Here is a 19,170-nt window from a genome sequence, read left to right on the forward strand (position 1 = left end):
TTCTAACATGTGAGCCTGCAGCTTTTCTTTGATGTTACTGGAAATTCAACGTCTTTGGGTTTCAACAGTCTTCAGGCTGTCGGCAAAACAAGTTATTCCAAGAAGATTTCAAGCACCTCGGGCTGTTGGAAATTTTTTAATATTTTCCCTCATTTTTCTTTTCCAGTTGATCAGCTGATGATTGTGAAATGGATCGATTGTAAAGATAATCGATTACCTCTATCGAGTTGCAACCCCAATACTGACATTCTCCTCGGTCGTCTGCACTGCGCTCACCTGCATGAGTTTCTACATTTATGTAATAATGGCTGTAATAACAACCAGCACAGTGACTGGCTGTCAGTGTGGGACAAAACACACTTTTTTATCTTCTTCTCTTACGACATACCCATTTTCATCTCAGGCTGTAAATAGTGACACGTTGTTCTTTTCCAGCGTTCCTGCTGTGTGTTTGAAGACGTGAATATCAGTTGAGAGAAGACGAGACAGACGAGGAGTGTGCAGGTTGTCTTACCCTCTGGAGGTTTGATGGTGGATGAGGAAGATGAAGGTCTCTGATGATTCTGATTCGTCTCTCTCAAATGCTGCTCTCTCTCTCGCTCCCTCTCTTTTTATGTGCATCCTCACAGCTGTTCACACCCAGGAGGGCAGAGCAGGTGTGGAGGGGGTGGAATGACACCTGTGCTGATCCTTAATTGAACTTCATACAGTGTTCGATCTGCTGCTTCTGATCTGATATCACTGTTATCCTTTCCATTTTTAGGTAAGGTAACATGAGGCCAGGGACCACTGTGGCACCAAAACCTGAGTCAGCAGCCCACCATGACTGAACGTACATGAAAATGACAAAAACATACAGACATACTGCGACATACTTTTTGTACACTGAAAAACACTGTACTTATTTGAATAGAATGTATTTATACAGAGTTTTGATTTTTCTCTTCTCTTTTTATTTTATCTGATCTTATGATATCAGTCCAATTACTGCTGCAACAACCCTCGACAGAATGTCAACTTAAAATGTCCCCACACATGCACAGAGAGACAGAGAAAGGGACGAATCCCATGCTATCAAAAACAAACTAACAATGATGTGATACTGAAAGCAGTGGGTTCTGTTCCAGTGAACATACTGATTGGCATCAACACCACACGTATGTGTGTTTGTTGGGTGAGCTGCAGGTGGACGATAATGACGGTAACTCATATCTCCTCTCAGCAGAATGAATAAAAGTTGTGCATGTGTTCTCATAACTAAGGAATACAATTGATGAAAATAGATTTCATTTACTGTCTTTTTGAAGCCAGCCCAACTACCATAGCAGCCAAAATCCTGTCAACCTGCACAATGCAACCCAACCCAAAATGGAAAACAGCCCAATCTGGCAACACTGTCAGCCTATCAGATGGAAGTATTCTTCTTTATAATTACATAATCTGTAATTGCGTGAGATGGTGACCTATACCGACCTAATTATCTACAACAGATAGCTCATGAACAATGAACACAATGTTCCCGGCTGAAGGTGTGGTTGTGCATCAAGGTATAAAGGTATGATAAAAACAATTTGTTAATTACAGTTCACACTAATGTCACAGCAGATGTCAGCTGTGGAATGTAACTCATCTCAAAATAGACTGATAGGTAGTTTGATCAGAGGACTGATGAGTCTTTTCATGCAGGGGTGACGTGTGAGTGCAGTTTGTGCTTTGTAAGTGTTCATTATGGAAAAATGCATTCAGAGGTTTGTTTGAAGGTTTGTTCATTGTTTCATGGATACAACAAAGCAAAAGCACAAAAGGATGCAGGATAAACCGGGGTAGAGCTGTCAGCAGACACCGGAGCATCTGAGAAGCAGTGAGTGGAAGTATTTTGGGTTCTACCCTGTAGACTGAAAAATGACCAACAAAGACAGACTGTTTGTGACTTTGTAAAAATCAGCTGTCTTACTCTTCAACCACAGCAAGTCTGGTGACTCAGCTGCTGTGTTGTGTTTTTGGTCATACTCAGGCCTTCACAGCATCCGAGTTTCCCTGTGATGAGGCCAGAAAATGAAGCCAGTTCAGCAAACATGCACCAGTTTTGTGGAGGAACGGCTCCATTTTGGATGAGGTCCTGTCACTGAAACTCTGTTTCACAGCAACATTTCATGAAACATAAACCATGTGGTCAAGCAGGGTCCTGCATCAGGAGCAGTTTGTCTGCTTTGTTTCGTCCATCTCAGCTTGCTCGTGTAGCATTCCTGCTTCCCTTTATGACGGCCTACAGTGCTCGTTTGCCTGTGAGTCAAAATCACAACATGTGAGTGTGAAAAAGTCTTTGGGTGACTCCGACTTGGGACTTAAAATGGGGGCAAAACTTTCATTCCTATCATATCAATAAATGTTCCATCTGGCCCTCGAACATCATCTGATCTGCAGTGACCTCCTGTCTCCCTCGAGTCTCTCCCTCTCTCTCTGGGTGGTGTGTGATTACCTGAGTGGAGACAGGTGAGCTGGAGCTAGAGTAGAGCCTCTCCAGCCGCACCCTATCCTGTAATCAAGACTCCTACAAACACTCAGCTCTGCCACATCCATGCTGCCAGATGGTAGACTCTGCTACCAGTCCGTCTGCTCTGCCTGGACTGTGTTCTGGACCTGCTTGGCTCTGCCACCCATTCCTTTGCAATTACAAACCTGAAATCTCATACCTGCCTGTGGGTGTTTCTGCACTTGGTTTCACCAGTCACCTCCTGAACAACTAATTTAATAGTTTTCAACCACCTTCAGCATTCGCATCAGGCAGCTTGTGTAAAATATGATGTGCAACATTAAAGGTACTCTGTGTAATTTTATCATTCATGTTGTCACTAATGACACTTTGGCTAAGAACAGCAGTGTTTATCATAATACATGAGTTAGTGTCATGGATCGTGCTGACCAAGTAACATCCACTCAGATGATATTTTTGACACATAACATTGGCAAGCTCACTTAACCAGCTAGCTGTAACTTTGCTAAGCTGTATGGATCTGCACTGGTTTTTTCGTAACATTAGCTGATTAAGTAATTTTCAAACAGCAAGCAGCCAACTCATGAGCCAGATCAGCCCAGGAGTCTTGATGAATTAGCTGACGTCATCTACTCATGGCAGTTCGAGCACATATACATCCCCTCTTTTGGATTTTCTCAGAGTCCTTCTTCATAGAAACCAGTCCACAATCTGAAACAGCCACCCAGGAAGGTTGAGGAAGGTCTCATTTTTTAGGTTATGTTACTATCTGTTGGCACATTGGCAACACAGCAATAAATACAGGTTAGCTGCTTCATATTCTTATATGTTATACATTTAAGTCAGGTGTAGATATTATGTCAATATGTCAGATACATATTTGATCAACGTCTATAACAATCAGATCAATAGAGAGAGCTGTAGCTTGAAATAGAGAAAATATCGTCCAATATGACAAAATACATCAAAATTTCTAATGTCATGAACAGTACTTTATTATGAAAACTACTCTACTCAAATATCTAGTCCCTGCTCTCTGTGGAGGATGTACGCCAGCAGCTGAGCTGCTGTAAACCGGGCTCCAGGGCCGGATGGTACGCAGGCACAGGTGCTGAAGGAGTGTGCCATCGAGCCCTCTCCCATTATGCATTCCACAAACCATGCCTGGACCTAAACCAGCTCACCTACAAGGCCAAAAGGGGGACTGAGGATACAGTAGCATGTATCCTCCATCCCTTCCTACAACACCTCCAATCACCCAGTAACTGTCTTCACCTCAGCTGTCAACACCATCCAGTGCCACCAGATGATCAGGAAATTCCATCTCCTGAATGTTCCACCACTTCTCATTCACTGGTTACACAGCTTCCTCAGTGACAGAACACAATCTGTCAAAGTGGGCAGTTCAACATCCTCATCCTCCATCACCAATACTGGAGCCCCACAAGGTTGTGTCCTGAGCCGCTTTCTGTTTACCCTCTACACCAATAACTGTGTCAGTCCCTCACTCATCATCATATACCTCAGACAACACTACAGTACTTGCGCTACTCAATAATAATAACTCGGTTGCAAGCTACCATGACTCCATCTCCCATCTCACACAGTGGCGCACCGACAATCACTTGCAGTTAAATGTCTCCAAAACAAAGGAACTGGTGGTCAACAACCCACACCCCGATCAATGTCAATGGCAAAGCTGTTGAAATGGTGGAGAGTAACAAATATCTCAGCATCACCCTGGACAATAAACTGAGCTTTGAACTACACACAATTGCCATCCATAAACGCTACCAACAAAGATTCTCCAACAACGCACACTTAAAGCACTTTCCATAACCCCCCCACCTTCTGCAGCTATTTTACAAAAGTATTGTTTAACTCATCCTCCTACTGCTCCCCCTGCTTCTTTAATATGCTGTCAACCCTCTCCAAGAACAGACTTACACAAATCACACACAAGGCTGCCAAGATCATTGGGCTCCCAACCCCAACCTCCCAGACCTCAATTGCACAGTCATTACACGAAGAGCTCACAATGTTGCACTTGACCCCAGTCACCCCCTCAACCTACACTTTGTGCTCCTCCCATCCAGTCACCATTACAGGTCGCTGGCATGAAGAAAGTGTAGTTCAACAGAAGTTTTGTCCCCTCTGCCCTAACAGAACTGAAGAGAACATCCAGACTGTAATGTGCCTGAATTTGTGTGTTTGTATATATAAAGTTTGAGAATGAGGTGGTAGTGGGTATATGGTGTGGGATCTGTCAAATTTGATGTATCCTGTCCGGTTGGATGTATTTGTGTACGAGTGTAGGTTGTACAGAACTTGGGAAAAATTTTCCATGCAGAGGGACAAATAAATCTAAATCTAAATTCATACAGACACTTTTTCTGATTGCTCTCTGCTTTGCTCACTTTTGTTGCATACACAATTTCTGCCAAACATTCCAGAAAGTGGATCATGTATACTTAGAAATCATACACACTTCAATTTATTAATGAAACAGAAGGCTACCACCATATTTACTGACACCTTCAGCCAGGACAACCTCACACAGCATATGACTTTTATTACTTCTCAGTACTGTGCACTATGACCTCCAAACAGCACAAACCTGTATGCTGTGTCTGTGACTGGAAACTTGGGATAAGGACAGACAACATGACAACACCTGTAATCTGCACAGTGTGTGAGGGAATTAATGAGAGAATTGCACATCTTGAAAAGAGGAATGAAAAGCTGCATCAGATAAATGAGAATGAGCAATTAATTAATTTTTTCAGCTGATAGAACAATTGCTATCTCCCCATCTGATAGGATGAGGGCCAGAAGTAATACTGGTAAACCCACAGCTGATAAACCAGACACTATTCTGATTAGGGATTCTCTAACCAAGCACGTAAGAATGCCGATGACTCAAAATCTAACTATGAATGACACATCTGTCAGGGAGCTCACAGTGATGTTGCCAGTTATTCTTTCGACATATTCAAATGACAAAAATATTATTATTTGTGTTCGATATATTGACATTTTGTGAAGGAACACTGGCTCTGAGGTCCGGAAAAAATACTGAAGAAGCTGATTGACTGTCAGTTACAATGTGTATTTAGATCAGGCCCCATTCCAACCTTGGGGAAAGGAATTGAATCTTTCAGCCTCCTTGCCATGAATACATGGATGGCATCGGGATGCCTCGACCAACCAATCTCAGTATCTTCTGGAGCTGTAACGATCACTTTAAGCCCCATGAGATACATCTAAATATTGTTGGTTGCAGGCTGTTCGGCACCAACCTTAGTCATGCTCTTGGTATGCTGAACCAAACCACAAGAATGCACAGATAAGAGCCAATGACAACACACACAGGCACAGCATGTATCTTTCACCACTCACCCAACCCTCTGCTTCACAACACATAAGGCATTCAAAGGACCTCTGTCCCAGTCATGGACCCAACACTCCTCTTCCCCTTCTTCATGACACGCTCCAGAAATCTAACATCCCTCCACCCCACATCCACCACAATCACCAAAGAGTTACTCAGAGCTACCACACTGGAGCTCAGTCAAATTGGAGAACTACTAAACAACAATAAACACAGACATTATTGCTCAGGTGTCATCAGCAATGAGACAGACACCATGCCGCTTCCTGAAACATGCCGGTGATCTTAACCAGCTGGTGCCATGGTCAAACACATCGCAGCAATCACAGAACAGTCAGTCTCCTCTCTTGTCAATGAATCCCTCCAGCTGATATTTGCCTTTTTTAATTTCAGATCATTGTCCAACAAATCCTTCTTGGTTAATGATCTAATGAGTGAAAAAGAATTTGCATGCAGTATTCTGAGTTCAGACATGATGAAACAGCACTGCTGCTGCACCTACACTGACAGAGGCTTGTATTCCAAATTCTAACTTTTATCAGTCAGAGAGGAGGAGGCGTTACAGCCATGTTTTCTACACAGTTGGTGTGTAATGACATTGACCTTCATCATTTGAGTATCTGTCTGTCTCAGAGCAGAATTATCAGTGCATTGTCAGGAATTCTCAGAGCTGATTGTGTTTGGTTTCACCAGATACGACAGATTAAACCTGAATGAAGACCTGAACATTGATATCAACAAAAAGAATGACTCCAAAGCTGTGGAGCTTGAGAATTTACTGGACAGCTTGAAACTTACGCAACATGTGAATGAAGCCACTCATCAGCATGGGAACATCCTGGACTTGGTAATAACAGGAGGGTTAAACATCAACAGTGTTTCAGTGTCAGAACGACCTTTTTCTGACCATCACTGTTGGTTTTCTGATAGCAATGTAACCTTAAGAAAGACTGAAAGGGATGTTTTGGTTCAAAGCAGATTCCTCCATGACTCGGCTGAAGAATAGTTATGTTAAGCTATGACTGCTCTTTTAAGGACACGGATGAACATTTCAACAGTAAGAGTTAAAAAGATGTCCACTGACAGGACGTCCCCATGGTCAAACAAAGACAGTGTTAATGAGAGGAAGAATCTGTCGAGCAGCTGAAAGACAATGGAGGAAAACTGGGCTCACAGCTCAGAGTAATATATAGAAAGAAGCTATGACTGTCTATAACAAAGCATACTTATGGCAAGAAGCATGCTGGGAACTTTAGAATGTTATTCTCCATGATTGACAGCTGCTCAGCACCACCCCCACACATCCACAGCTCCCTGCATCAAGCTGTGAAGAATTTGCATTGTTCTTCAATGTGAACACAGATGACCTGAAGAAACCCTGTAAAACAGATGTAACCATGTAAAAATTCACCTGTATTACATTCATTGAGCTCTGCAAGACTGCTGCTTAGTCAAACTCCTCCACAACATGTGTTGGACCTGTACCTACAGCATTTTTAAAGCAGGTGTTTGACAACGTTACCTAAGATTGAATGAAAGCCAGCAGATACTTTTAGTGGAATGTAACTGCACAAGAAGAACATTGAAATGTTTGTTGACTGGTGAGTTTCCCCTCCAGGCCTGAGTGCCCTGACAGCAGTGACTTTAAAGAAGGTTATGATGTTGCTGTTTAAAGTTTCAAATGTCAAATGTGTTTCAATGGTAACACCATCACACCAGATTCGATTCACCAACATCATTATGGGATGCAAGCAGAACAGTCAAAGACAGAAATCTCAAAAGCAGTGAAAGTGAAACCAAAACTCCGTGGACGGATACCACTCGAAGGAAATGGACAATACGTTTGAAAAAAGAGGTTTTTTCTTTTGTGTTGGACATGACCTCAAAAAACAGTGTGTTAGAAATCACATTTAAGATAGAAACTGAAATAAATGAGTCAACAGTAGAACATATTTTCACTGAATTTTGCTGAAGGCAACCAGCTGTCAGCCAACTTCCAGAGAATCTGACATCTGCGTCACACCTACACAAGAACAGCACAACAGGTAGCTTACCAACAGCTTTAACAATGGATGAGGGTGTGCATGTCAAGTGCCATGTTTTGATTAATTATTGTTTTCATTGAGGAATACACCTATAAAATGATCACCACTGTTTGATGAAAGCCAGCAGAAGGCCAACTTTTAGTGGAATGTAACTGCACAAGAAATACTTGGAAATGTTCCTTTACCTATGTTTCCTCCTCCCCCAGGTGTATACCGGTGTGTGTGTGTGTGTGTGTGTGTGTGTGTGTGTGTGTGTGTGTGTGTGCGTGTGTGTGTGTGTGCGTGTGTGTGTGTGTGCGTGTGTGTGTGTGTGCGTGTGTGCGTGTGTGTGTCTGTGTGTCTGTGTGTCTGTGCATGCATGTGTGCGAGTGTGTGTCAGTGTGTGTCGTGTTTGTGTGTGTGTCTGTGGTGGTTGTTGATGTGTCTTATTTTTGAGGATGAATGTCTGGATATTTTGTTGTTTTCAGTGGGGACATAAGGACACCAAAAACTACAGTAAATCTACAGCAGTCAGTAGCAGTCCTTTTCTAAAATCATTAAATGAGCTGGTGACCACATCCATGATCAGTTTGTATCCTGGCAGGTTTCACAGTCTCTGTTTGGTGGTCAGCACAGCTGTTGCAGGCCTCACTCGACCAAGCAGCACCAAGGAGACACGAGGTTTAAAGTGTGTACGAACAGTCCGGCCTCTCTCACCACTACATCCATTTCTGCATTGTCTGTAACGACAGCAATAACGTGATAATTGATTTTTATCGTCACATCGAGCTCCAAAACAGCAGATTCCAAAACATCCGCTATGATGAGTCCAGTGTGTGATTATAAAAGAGGTCTTGCCTGTCAGAGAAAACTTTTCATTTCCCATTCATTGCTCATAACCTGAGCTGTGACTGTAATCTAGCTCTGAGCAGCAGAAGTCCACCCATCTGTGGTTGTTGAGATGCTCTCTGCTTCTTTGAGGCTCTGTGTCTCTTCAGCTTTTGTCTCTTGGCACAGAGCTGCTATCACTGCCTCACTTAAGTGTGGCCTTGATGGAATTGTAGACTTAAGCTTCCAGAATGTTTGCTAACTCCTGAAATCTGTTGTTGTCGACCGCAGAAAATGGCCTTAAGTCTTTGGCTTTATATGCACAGATGCATCTTGATATTTCTTCATCTGTTGGTCTGTTGTACCCGGCTGAAGCTTTGTTGTTGTTGTGATTTGAGCTTTTCTGAGTGGCAAAAAGGCTTCTAATATTTTATGTGCCTCCTGTAGTGTAGTTGACCATCATCTGGCAGTATTTGCAAATTGTTCAGTATTTGCCAGTTTCCTTTTCACCATTGTCAGTTCTTGAAACAGGAAAACCAAAATGCTGTCGCACATCAGCTCTAAAAGTCAATGGAGCATCTTCAGTCCCACGACAGCATCTAGCCATATTTTTATAAGGATACCGGAAGATCTGATAAATCTGTTAAATCCCTAGTTTTCAGTGCGTCCAGTGAAGCTCAGAAACAGTTTGATGCAGACATGAGCCAGATCTTGGAGACCACGGCCAAGTAGGCGGCTTGAGACCATGACAGCAATCATAGTCAGCTATGCAGCCTAAAGCTTTGGCCACATTGAGAGCAGGAACATCAAGACCAACTACACAATGAACCATACAGTCCCCCAGATTCACAAACCGCGTCAAGAACTCCGACACCCAAGAAAACAGCATGAGGTGGCTAGTGAAGAAGAAAAATAACCACTCACTGATCTTTGCAACATCCTGAGGAAGAGGCTTATGACGCTGCGCCGGGCAGAATGGCACTGAAGGCGGGGGAAGGAAAGAGCAAGGAAGTGCACCGCTTTCATCTCCAACCCTTTTTCTTTCACCAAGAAGCTGCTGGGGGACAAGCATAGCAGCAACCTCATGTGCTCAACCGAGGTATAGTCCTCATGAATGTTTTTGCTGTTGATGTCAAGTCCTGCTGTTCAGTATTTATTAGGAAGGCCATGCTGTGTTGAACATTTGACAAACAAAATCTCAAAGTGAGTTGTTCCTGATTTGAGCTTTCTCTTTTGGATGGATATGTTGTGGAATGATAGCAGCAAAACTGGTGGCTTTAATGGCTTTAATATTAAATAAAAGGTGTTATATTGGTCTCATATCAGGATCATAAAGTTAGTGTACTCTGTTCAGTCTTTCAAAGCCTCATGAAGAGACTCATTCTCTCCTCAGCTCAATGAGGATTGTTATCCCTGTTTCACTGCTGGTCCTCTTGCTGTTGCTGTTGGGAGTACGACACTGCAGGAAACATAAAGGTGCAGAAAACAAGCCTGAAGGAAGCACCACCACAGGTAACTGAATCTGAAGGTATCTGAATGTAAAGTTAATAATGAAGAAGAAGAAGAAGAAGAAGAAGAAGAAGAAGAAGAAACATACTTTATTTTATTTTATCTCACACACACTACATACACAGGACATGCACATGCCATGCTTCTTGAAATTCTGCCTTCGCATTTGACCCATCCATTGTCCGTCCGTCCTCCGCAGCAGACTAGGAGCGGTGGGCTGACAGCTGACAGCGGCGCCCAGGGACCCAGCTCTTTTTTCGTCACCATTGGTCAGGTGGTGATCTTCTTGCATGTTTTTAGTGGGGGTATATTTTATGGAGGATACTCGAGGTGAACACGGTAGAACATGCAAACTCCACACAGAAAGGCCCTTTTCCTCGAGCAGCAGCCACCGGCATGGTGGAGGGCACGCCCCCGGCGCCCACAGCTGGAATCGAACCTGGGACCTCCTAGCTGTGAGGCGACAGTGTTGCCACTGTCTCACTGTTCCACCAAACCGCCGCTGCTCCCCTAATGAGGGGAGAGTTCTACAGCTCAGATCACGTTATTGATTTATGTATGCTGTTATGTTGGCAACACTATCATAGGTGTCAATGTAATATTGTTTAGTTGTATGTAAAAAAAAAAAATCTGTCTGAACTCATTCTTGATTGTCCACAAATACTGAATGTACAATATTACACTGTGGGACAGACAGTCTGAAGTTATTATACATGTACATCCAGTTCAGCTGTTTTACTCGATAAACACACTAGGTGTCTAACAATGATTAGGACAATTACAATAGCTTCTCACAGAGAAACATAAAACCTAGAGTTTACATTGACTTTAAGTGCACAGACACCACTTTCTGTTTTGGCCATGTATATGTGTGGTACACTAAAAAGGTGCAATCACTTTTGTGAGAATTATTACTTACATAGGCTGTTTCTCAATACCAAGTACGCCAAGTTCGGACTTACAAACTTGGCAGTTCGGACTTAGCGAGTTCAACTTGGGAGTACAGTCTCTCCAGGATGGGAGGACGCAGGACGGTCATTCTGAAATTGGGATGGCAGCGTACTTAATGACATTAGCAGGACGACACATCTCCGAAAACTTTGGAGCAAATTTTAAAGTAGGCGCTATCGTGCTGAATCAACCACAGATTTTAAGTTTTAACATCTACTTGCTCACATAAAATAATCTTAAAACCACATTCCGTACTACTAAAACAGCAGTATTTCGAAACTTGTAACTTATAGTTGTGAGTCCTCTCCTCCACCATGGTTGCTACGAAATGCATTCTGGGATACGTGGCTGCCCCAAGTCCACACAAGTCACCACCCAATGCATCCTCAATAAAATGGGAGGGGCAAGAACACATCCAGGTATTTGAGTGTACTTGGTGAGATGCGAACTTTTGAATTGGAACAGTACTTGGACTCAGAGTGATGATGTTTCTCAAGCACACAAGAACACAAGTACAGAGAAGAGCGCATATTGAGAAACGGCCTATTGTGATGCTGCTGTAACACTGCCGCTGCTTCCTGCTGCAACATTGTCTCTGCTGCCTGCTGTAACGTTGACACTGCCACCAGCCGGTTCTTGTTCTCGCCATCTAGCGAAGCCGTTTTCCCGGGGAATTGGACGGCAACACAAGCTCAAACCCCGGGGAGGGTCTCGCCAAGTAGGCGAGTTAAGTACATTTCTGTGAACATTATATATCTTTTTCATAGCTATTGTGCACTATTTTAATAGTGTGGAGTGGGAGGGTTGCTGTGGGGGAGTGATGAGCCTACGGGTGGGATGCTGTATGGTTCTCCTTTGAAGTTAAATTGTGTTGCAGTGCCTCCAATCAGAGAGTGTTAGCATACCTGGGTGGTATTGCCTTATGCTAAAAGTTTAGCCTTGTGTGCAGTGGTCCTTCAACTTAGCGTACTGTATTCACAGGTGTGTGCTGACGTGCTGAGGTAAGCGTATCGTCTCACTTCCTGTTTCTGGTTGCTGCCTTACGAGTAGTGTGCGTTTGTCGCTCTTGTTCCTCTGAGTGTAATTTGCTCTGTGTTTTGTTACAGCGGCCTTTTATCCGCGCTATAGAGTAACATTAGTTCTGCTCAAGCACCCATAAGTCTGTTTATTTAGCGACCGTCAATTTTATTTGTCTACGCGCTTGTCTGCTCTGCTAGCTATACCAGTTTAGTCTAGCAGCTAGCGATGGCTTCTCTCTGTCCCTCTCCAGCTCTCTCCTGCTTGGTGTGTCACATGTTTAGCTACTCCTCTGCCTCCTTTAGTGATACTGGTACGTGTAATAAATGTAGTTTATTTGGTGAGTTGGAGGCGAGGCTTAGTGAATTGGAAGCTCGGCTCCGCACCATGGAAACAAAACCATTAGCTATAGTTAGCCAGGCCCCCGTAGCCGGTGCGGACCGACCAAGTGCAGCTCCGGCTAGCCGTCCTTCGACAGCTCCCGAGCAGCTGGGAAACCAGGGAGGCTGGGTGACTGTTCGAAGGAAGCATAGTCCCAAGCTGAAGCCCACGGGTCACCACCAACCGCTTCATGTTTCTAACAGGTTCTACCCACTCGGTGACACACCCGCTGAGAAACCAACTCTGATTATTGGCAGCTCCATTTTGAGAAATGTGAAGTTAGCGACACCAGCGACCATAGTCAAATGCCTGCCGGGGGCCAGAGCGGGCGACGTCAAATCAAATTTGAAACTGCTGGCTAAGGATAAGCATAAATACCGTAAGATTGTTATTCACGTCGGCGGTAATGACACCCGGTTACGCCAATCGGAGGTCACTAAAATTAATGTGGAATCGGTGTGTACATATGCTAAAACGATGTCAGACTCCGTAGTTTTCTCTGGACCCCTGCCAAATCTGACCAGTGATGACATGTTTAGCCGCATGTCATCGTTCAATCGCTGGCTGTCGAGGTGGTGTCCAGCAAACGGTGTGGGCTTCATTGATAATTGGCAGACTTTCTGGGGAAGACCTGGTCTGATTAGGAGAGACGGCATCCATCCCACTTTGGAGGGAGCGGCTCTCATCTCTAGAAATCTGACCGATTTTATTTATGAACCTAACCCCTGACAACTCAGAGTTGAGACCAGGAGGCAGAGCTGCAGTCCTACACGCTTCTCTGCGCCTCCATTAGAGCAGTTACCCACCCAACACTCCATAGAGACTGTGTCTGCCCCCCGACCACGTAAACTAAGTAAACCAAAAGTACAGAGAAGAGGAGTTAAACATAAGAATCTAAAATTAGAACAACCTCTGCAATAGTACAACAAGATAGGAGAATTAAATGTGGACTCCTTAACATCAGATCTCTGTCCTCTAAAGCTGTTAATGAGTTAATATCAGACCATATTGTTGATTTATTTTGTCTGACTGAAACCTGGCTGTGTCCTGAAGAGTATGTGAGCCTAAATGAAGCTACTCCTCCGAGCCATATTAATACCCACATTCCTCGAGGCAGCGGCAGAGGAGGTGGAGTTGCAGCCATTTTTGACTCAAGCCTTTTGATCAACCCTAAACCTAAACTCGACTATAACTCATTTGAAAGCCTTGTTCTCACTCTTTCTCATGAGAAATGGAAAACAGTGCAGCCACTTTTATTTGTTGTAGTATACCGCTCTCCTGGTCCTTACTCCGAATTTATAGCTGAGTTTCTATCAAGTTTAGTCCTTGAAGCAGATAAAGTAATTATTGTAGGTGACTTTAATGTACATGTCGACGTTGATAATGACAGAATTAGCACTGCGTTTATCTCAGTATTAGACTCAGTTGGCTTCCGCCAGAATGTACATGAACCGACTCACTGTTTTAACCGCACCCTCGACCTTGTTCTGACATATGGCATTGAAATCGAAGACTGAATAGTCTCCTCACAGAATCCTCTTTTATCAGACCATCATTTAATAACTTTCGAATTCATATTATCAGACTACCAGCCACTACGCAAAAATTCTTATACCAGACTCCTGTCTGATAGTGCTGTAGCTAAATTTAAGGATATGATCCCATCAGCATTTAATTCAATGCCATGTCTCAATACAACAGAGGAGTCTTATGCTAACCTTAGTCCCTCCCAGATTGACTACCTGGTTGATAGTGCTACAGGATCGTTGCGTATGACACTTGACTCTGTTGCTCCCCTAAAAAAGAAGAAAATTAAACAGAGGAGGTTAGCTCCATGGTATACTCCTCAAACCCGCAAATTAAAGCAAACTTCACGGAAAATAGAAAGGAAATGGCGTTCTACCAATTTGGAAGAATTTCGGTCCGCCTGGCAAGACAGTCTTAAAATATACAGGAAAGCACTGTAGCCAGGCTGACAGAGAGCCATAATTCTATTGAACCATGTATTCCTTTAGCTCTGAACAGTAATGACTTCATGAGCTTCTTTAATGATAAAATTCTAACTATTAGAGACAGAATTCATCGACTCCTGCCGTTAACAGGTACTGTTCTGTCTTCAAACGCAGAAATCGTAGAAACTGTTACTCAGTCTGTCGCAGTTTTAGACTGTTTTACTCCTGTTGACCTTCACCAACTAATTTCAATAATTTCATCATCAAAATCATCTACCTGTATTTTAGATCCTATCCCGACTAAGCTGTTTAAAGAAGTATTACCTCTAATTGACTCTTCAGTTTTAGACATGATCAATCTCTCTTTATCAACAGGCTACGTACCACAGTCCTTTAAAGTAGCTGTGATAAAACCGCTACTGAAAAAGCCTACTCTTGATCCAGGGGTTTTAGCCAACTATAGACCGATATCCAACCTTCCCTTTCTCTCAAAAACTCTTGAGAAAGCAGTTGCCAATCAGCTGTGCGACTTTCTAAACAAGAATAGTTTATTCGAGGATTTCCAGTCAGGATTTAGAGTGCATCATAGCACAGAGACAGCACTGGTTAAAGTTACAAATGACCTTCTAATTGCATCTGATAAAGGATTTGTCTCTGTACTAGTCTTATTGGATCTTAGTGCTGCATTTGACACCATTGACCATGGCATCCTATTGCAGACACTGGAACATTTCATTGGCATTAAGGGAACTGCGCTAAGCTGGTTTAAATCCTACTTGTCAGATCAGTCTCAGTTTGTACGCGTTAATGACGACTCCTCTGTGCTCACTAAAGTCAGCTATGGAGTTCCGCAGGGTTCTGTGCTTTGACCAATTCTATTCACCTTATATATGCTTCCTTTAGGTAAGATTATCAGGAAGCACTCAATAAATTTTCATTGCTATGCAGATGATACCCAGCTATATTTATCAATGAAGCCGGAAGAAACCAGTCAGTTAACTAGACTACAAGCATGTCTTCATGACATAAAGACCTGGATGACCTGCAATTTTCTGATCTTTCACTCCCATGTTAAACAAATTTCAAGGACTGCCTTTTTTCACCTACGTAATATCGCAAAAATCAGGCATATTTTGTCTCAAAATGATGCAGAAAAACTAGTCCATGCATTCGTAACTTCCAGGCTGGATTATTGCAATTCCTTACTATCAGGCTGCCCAAATTCGTTGCTGAATATTCTCCAGTTGCTCCAGAATGCTGCAGCACGTGTTCTGACAAAAACCAGGAAGCGAGATCATATTTCTCCAATACTCGCCACTTTGCACTGGCTCCCTGTAAAGTTTAGAATAGAGTTTAAAATTCTCCTCCTTACTTACAAAGCCATAAATGGCCAGGCACCTTCTTATCTTAAAGAGCTCATAGTACCTTATTGCCCTACTCGAACACTGCGTTCCCAGAATGCAGGTCTACTTATGGTTCCTAAAGTCTCAAAAAGCAGAACAGGAGTCAGAGCATTTAGCTATCAAGCTCCTCTCCTGTGGAACCATCTTCCAGTCTTTGTCCGGGAGGCAGACACTGTCTCTACATTTAAGAGTAGGCTTAAAACTCTGCTTTTTGATAAAGCTTATAGTTAGGGCTGGCTCAGGCTGGTCCTGGACCAGCCCCTAGTTATGCTGCTATAGGATTAGACTGTCGGGGGACATCCAAAGATACAGCGAGCTCCTCTGTCCTTCTGTCCCTCTCCATCTGCACGCTTTCATGTCCTACCATGGCGTGTTACTAACTTAGCTCCTTCCCCGGAGTCTCTGTGCTTTGTCGTCTTGCAGGTTCCCATGGACAGTGGCTGAATCTGGATTGTGGATTTCAGCTGCGTCTCCTGCCTTGGCCCTGCCTGACATCCACTGCAACTGCTACTGCTGTTATTACATCCACTGTCACTGTTACTGTGACTGCATGTCTGTCTCTCTGTCTCTCTCTCTCTCTCTCTCTCTCTCTCTGACTGCATTTCTGTCTGTCTGTCTGTCTGTCTGTCTGTCTGTCTGTCTGTCTCACTCTCCCTCTCTTGCTCTTCCTCTCTCACCCAACTGGTCGAGGCAGATGGCCGCCCACCCAGAGTCTGGTTCTGTCTGAGGTTTCTGCCTGTTAAAGGAAGTTTTTCCTCGCCACTGTCGCCAAGTGCTTGCTCATGGGGGAATTGTTGGTTTCTTTGTAGATAAAAGAGCTTGGTCTGTAGCAGCTCTATATGGAAAGTGTCCTGAGACAACTTCTGTTGTGATTTGGCGCTATACAAATAAAATTGAATTGAATTGAATTGAATTGAATTGAATTGAATTGAATTGAATTGAATTGAATTGAATTGAATTGAATTGCCTTGAAGCTAGTGAAACTAGCCTTGTGTGTAGTGGTTCTTCAACTTGCGTGCTGTGATCAAATAGCGTGTCTTAAGTTAAGTGTGGGTGTGCGATGCGGCTTCAAGGGAGTCTAACATGTTCCCCCGTGATCTTCGTCTTACCTGGTTGTAGCTCTCCACTCCTTTTATGACTTGGTTAAGCGTGACTAATAAAGATTGTCCTTTTTGTACGCTGTCTTCCTCTGTGTGTGTGTGTGTGTGTGTGTGTGTGTGTGTGTGCGTGCGTGCGTGCGTGCGTGCGTGTGTGTGTTCAAGGATTCTGACATTTCTGGCATTTGTTGCTAAAGACAAAACCCACATTTATTACAATATTATTATTATTATTAGGGCTGTCAGTTTAACGCGTTAATTAGATTGATGAATTAATTACGCTGCAAATTAACGCGCTATAAAAATTAACGCAATTAATCATGAGTGTAGGGCTGGGCGATAAAAACAATAGCAATATGTCTCGCGATAGACGCGTCGTCAATATCAATAAAAAATGCGTTCGATAAACCACTCGATAATTTTTTTTTCTTCGTCGGAAGAAACGTGAAGTTGTGAAGCGAGGTTGGTTGCATGAACAAAGGCACTCGCTCTCAGGTAACCGAGTAACGTAGGGAGTAATCGCTGATCAGTGAGAGAGACGCTAACACGCCAATCATGTAACATTATCAAGTTCAGTTGCACCATCGCGTTGTCTTGAGTTTGATGCTTCGTGAGGAGTGAGATGAGAAATAGAAAGTGAGCGCTGCAGCGAGCGAAGAAATCGTCGATAAAACAGGGAAAGTCAGCTCGCCAGTATGGAGTTTTTTGGATTTTATAAGTCGGACCGTAGTCAGACCAATGTGGTCTGTAACTTATGCAAGACTTTCGTCCCCACCAAGACCAGTAACACCACAAACTTATTGAACCACCTTAGCCGCGCTCACTCTTTGGAGCGCAGCCGTATTCGCCAACGTCCGCCAACCGCAGCACCACCGCACAAGCAGCAGACCACCATGCAGAGGTATCTGCTTCAGTGCCTGATGACAAATCATCTAAAAGGCACGAAGACGTAACGAAGGCAGCGGCGTATCATATAGCTAAAGACATGCTTCACTGAGCTCTGAGGAGAAGCCAGCTTACAAACAGCTCTTACACGTGCTTTAAAAAAAAAAAAAAAAAAAACACACTTGCAATTAAAATATAGTTGAATAGTTCATGTTTGTTTAGAGTAAGAAGAGTGACTAAAGTTGTTCATATGTCTAGGCTGGTTTTATAATTCAGTCAAGTCCACCTCAGTTTCTGCTATGTTTCCAAAACACTGCACATATCTGAAAACATTTTATTCAGCAGAAGGTGAATCACCTGTGAACTTTCTGCACTAAACCTGCAGAAAAAAAGTTTTCAGGTTTCTCTCTGTTTACATTTTTACACTTTTTTTTTTACATTTATTATTTGTGTTTTCCATGGTTGTGTTGACATTTCCTTTCCTTTCTGCCTTTATAGCTGAGGGGATTATAATCAGAGGAAGGTTCAATTTAAAATAAAAATGTTTAAATTGAATGTATTTTTCTCCTGGTCCTCATTTTAAATAGGTCATTAAAAAATCAATAATTATCAATATGACCAATATAAAACACTTATATCGCAATAGAGTTTTCAGCCATATCGCCCAGCCCTACATGAGTGGCAAGTCAATGCGCTAGTATTTTAAATTTGGCCCTTTGAGTGACCCGTAGGCTGCAGTGGCAGGTCGCATCCTACCTGCGCCATTAGTCAAAAGCAGGGTGACAACAGACATGGATGAACGGCAAGTTTATTTATAAAAAGAACAAAGACGGGACTATTAACAAGGACGCAGTGATTTGTACCTTGTGTAAAAAAGAATTTTCCTATCACCGTAGCAGCTCCAGCCTGAATTATCATTTAAACGCTAAACATGTAGTTGCTGCTCGTGCCGCTAGTGCTACCGTGAGCTCACTCCGCCAACCCACACTTGCTGAGTTTGGAAAACGAATGAGCAAAGCCACAACAGAAAAACTGACAAACTCAATCGCAAAGTGGGTTGCTGCTGATTGCAGGCCGATTTCAATCGTGGAAGACGAGGGCCTAAAAGGCGTTTCAGATAGCGTCATCTGACTCTAATTTCCAGCTACAGTGATGAAAAGAATTCACCAGCTGTAATGTGAATGTCAGTGAATTGTAATGTCCTAGAATTCAAATTCTTTATTTGATGACCTTTAGCA

General features: G+C 43.1%; 1 protein-coding gene across 1 annotated transcript in view; it reads right to left on the reverse strand.

Annotated features, from left to right (window-relative positions):
• Nucleotides 1–7,902: 7,902 nt before the first annotated feature.
• The window catches only part of LOC139351740 (alpha-tectorin-like), a 44,520-nt gene continuing 33,252 nt past the window's right edge, over nucleotides 7,903–19,170 (reverse strand). The window contains exon 16 of the mRNA XM_070993745.1: nucleotides 7,903–7,908. Within this exon, the coding sequence (XP_070849846.1) occupies nucleotides 7,903–7,908 (6 nt within the window). The remainder of the gene's footprint in view (nucleotides 7,909–19,170) is intronic.

This window comes from Chaetodon trifascialis, chromosome 23, assembly GCF_039877785.1.
Source record: "Chaetodon trifascialis isolate fChaTrf1 chromosome 23, fChaTrf1.hap1, whole genome shotgun sequence".
Lineage (NCBI taxonomy): Eukaryota > Metazoa > Chordata > Actinopteri > Chaetodontiformes > Chaetodontidae > Chaetodon > Chaetodon trifascialis.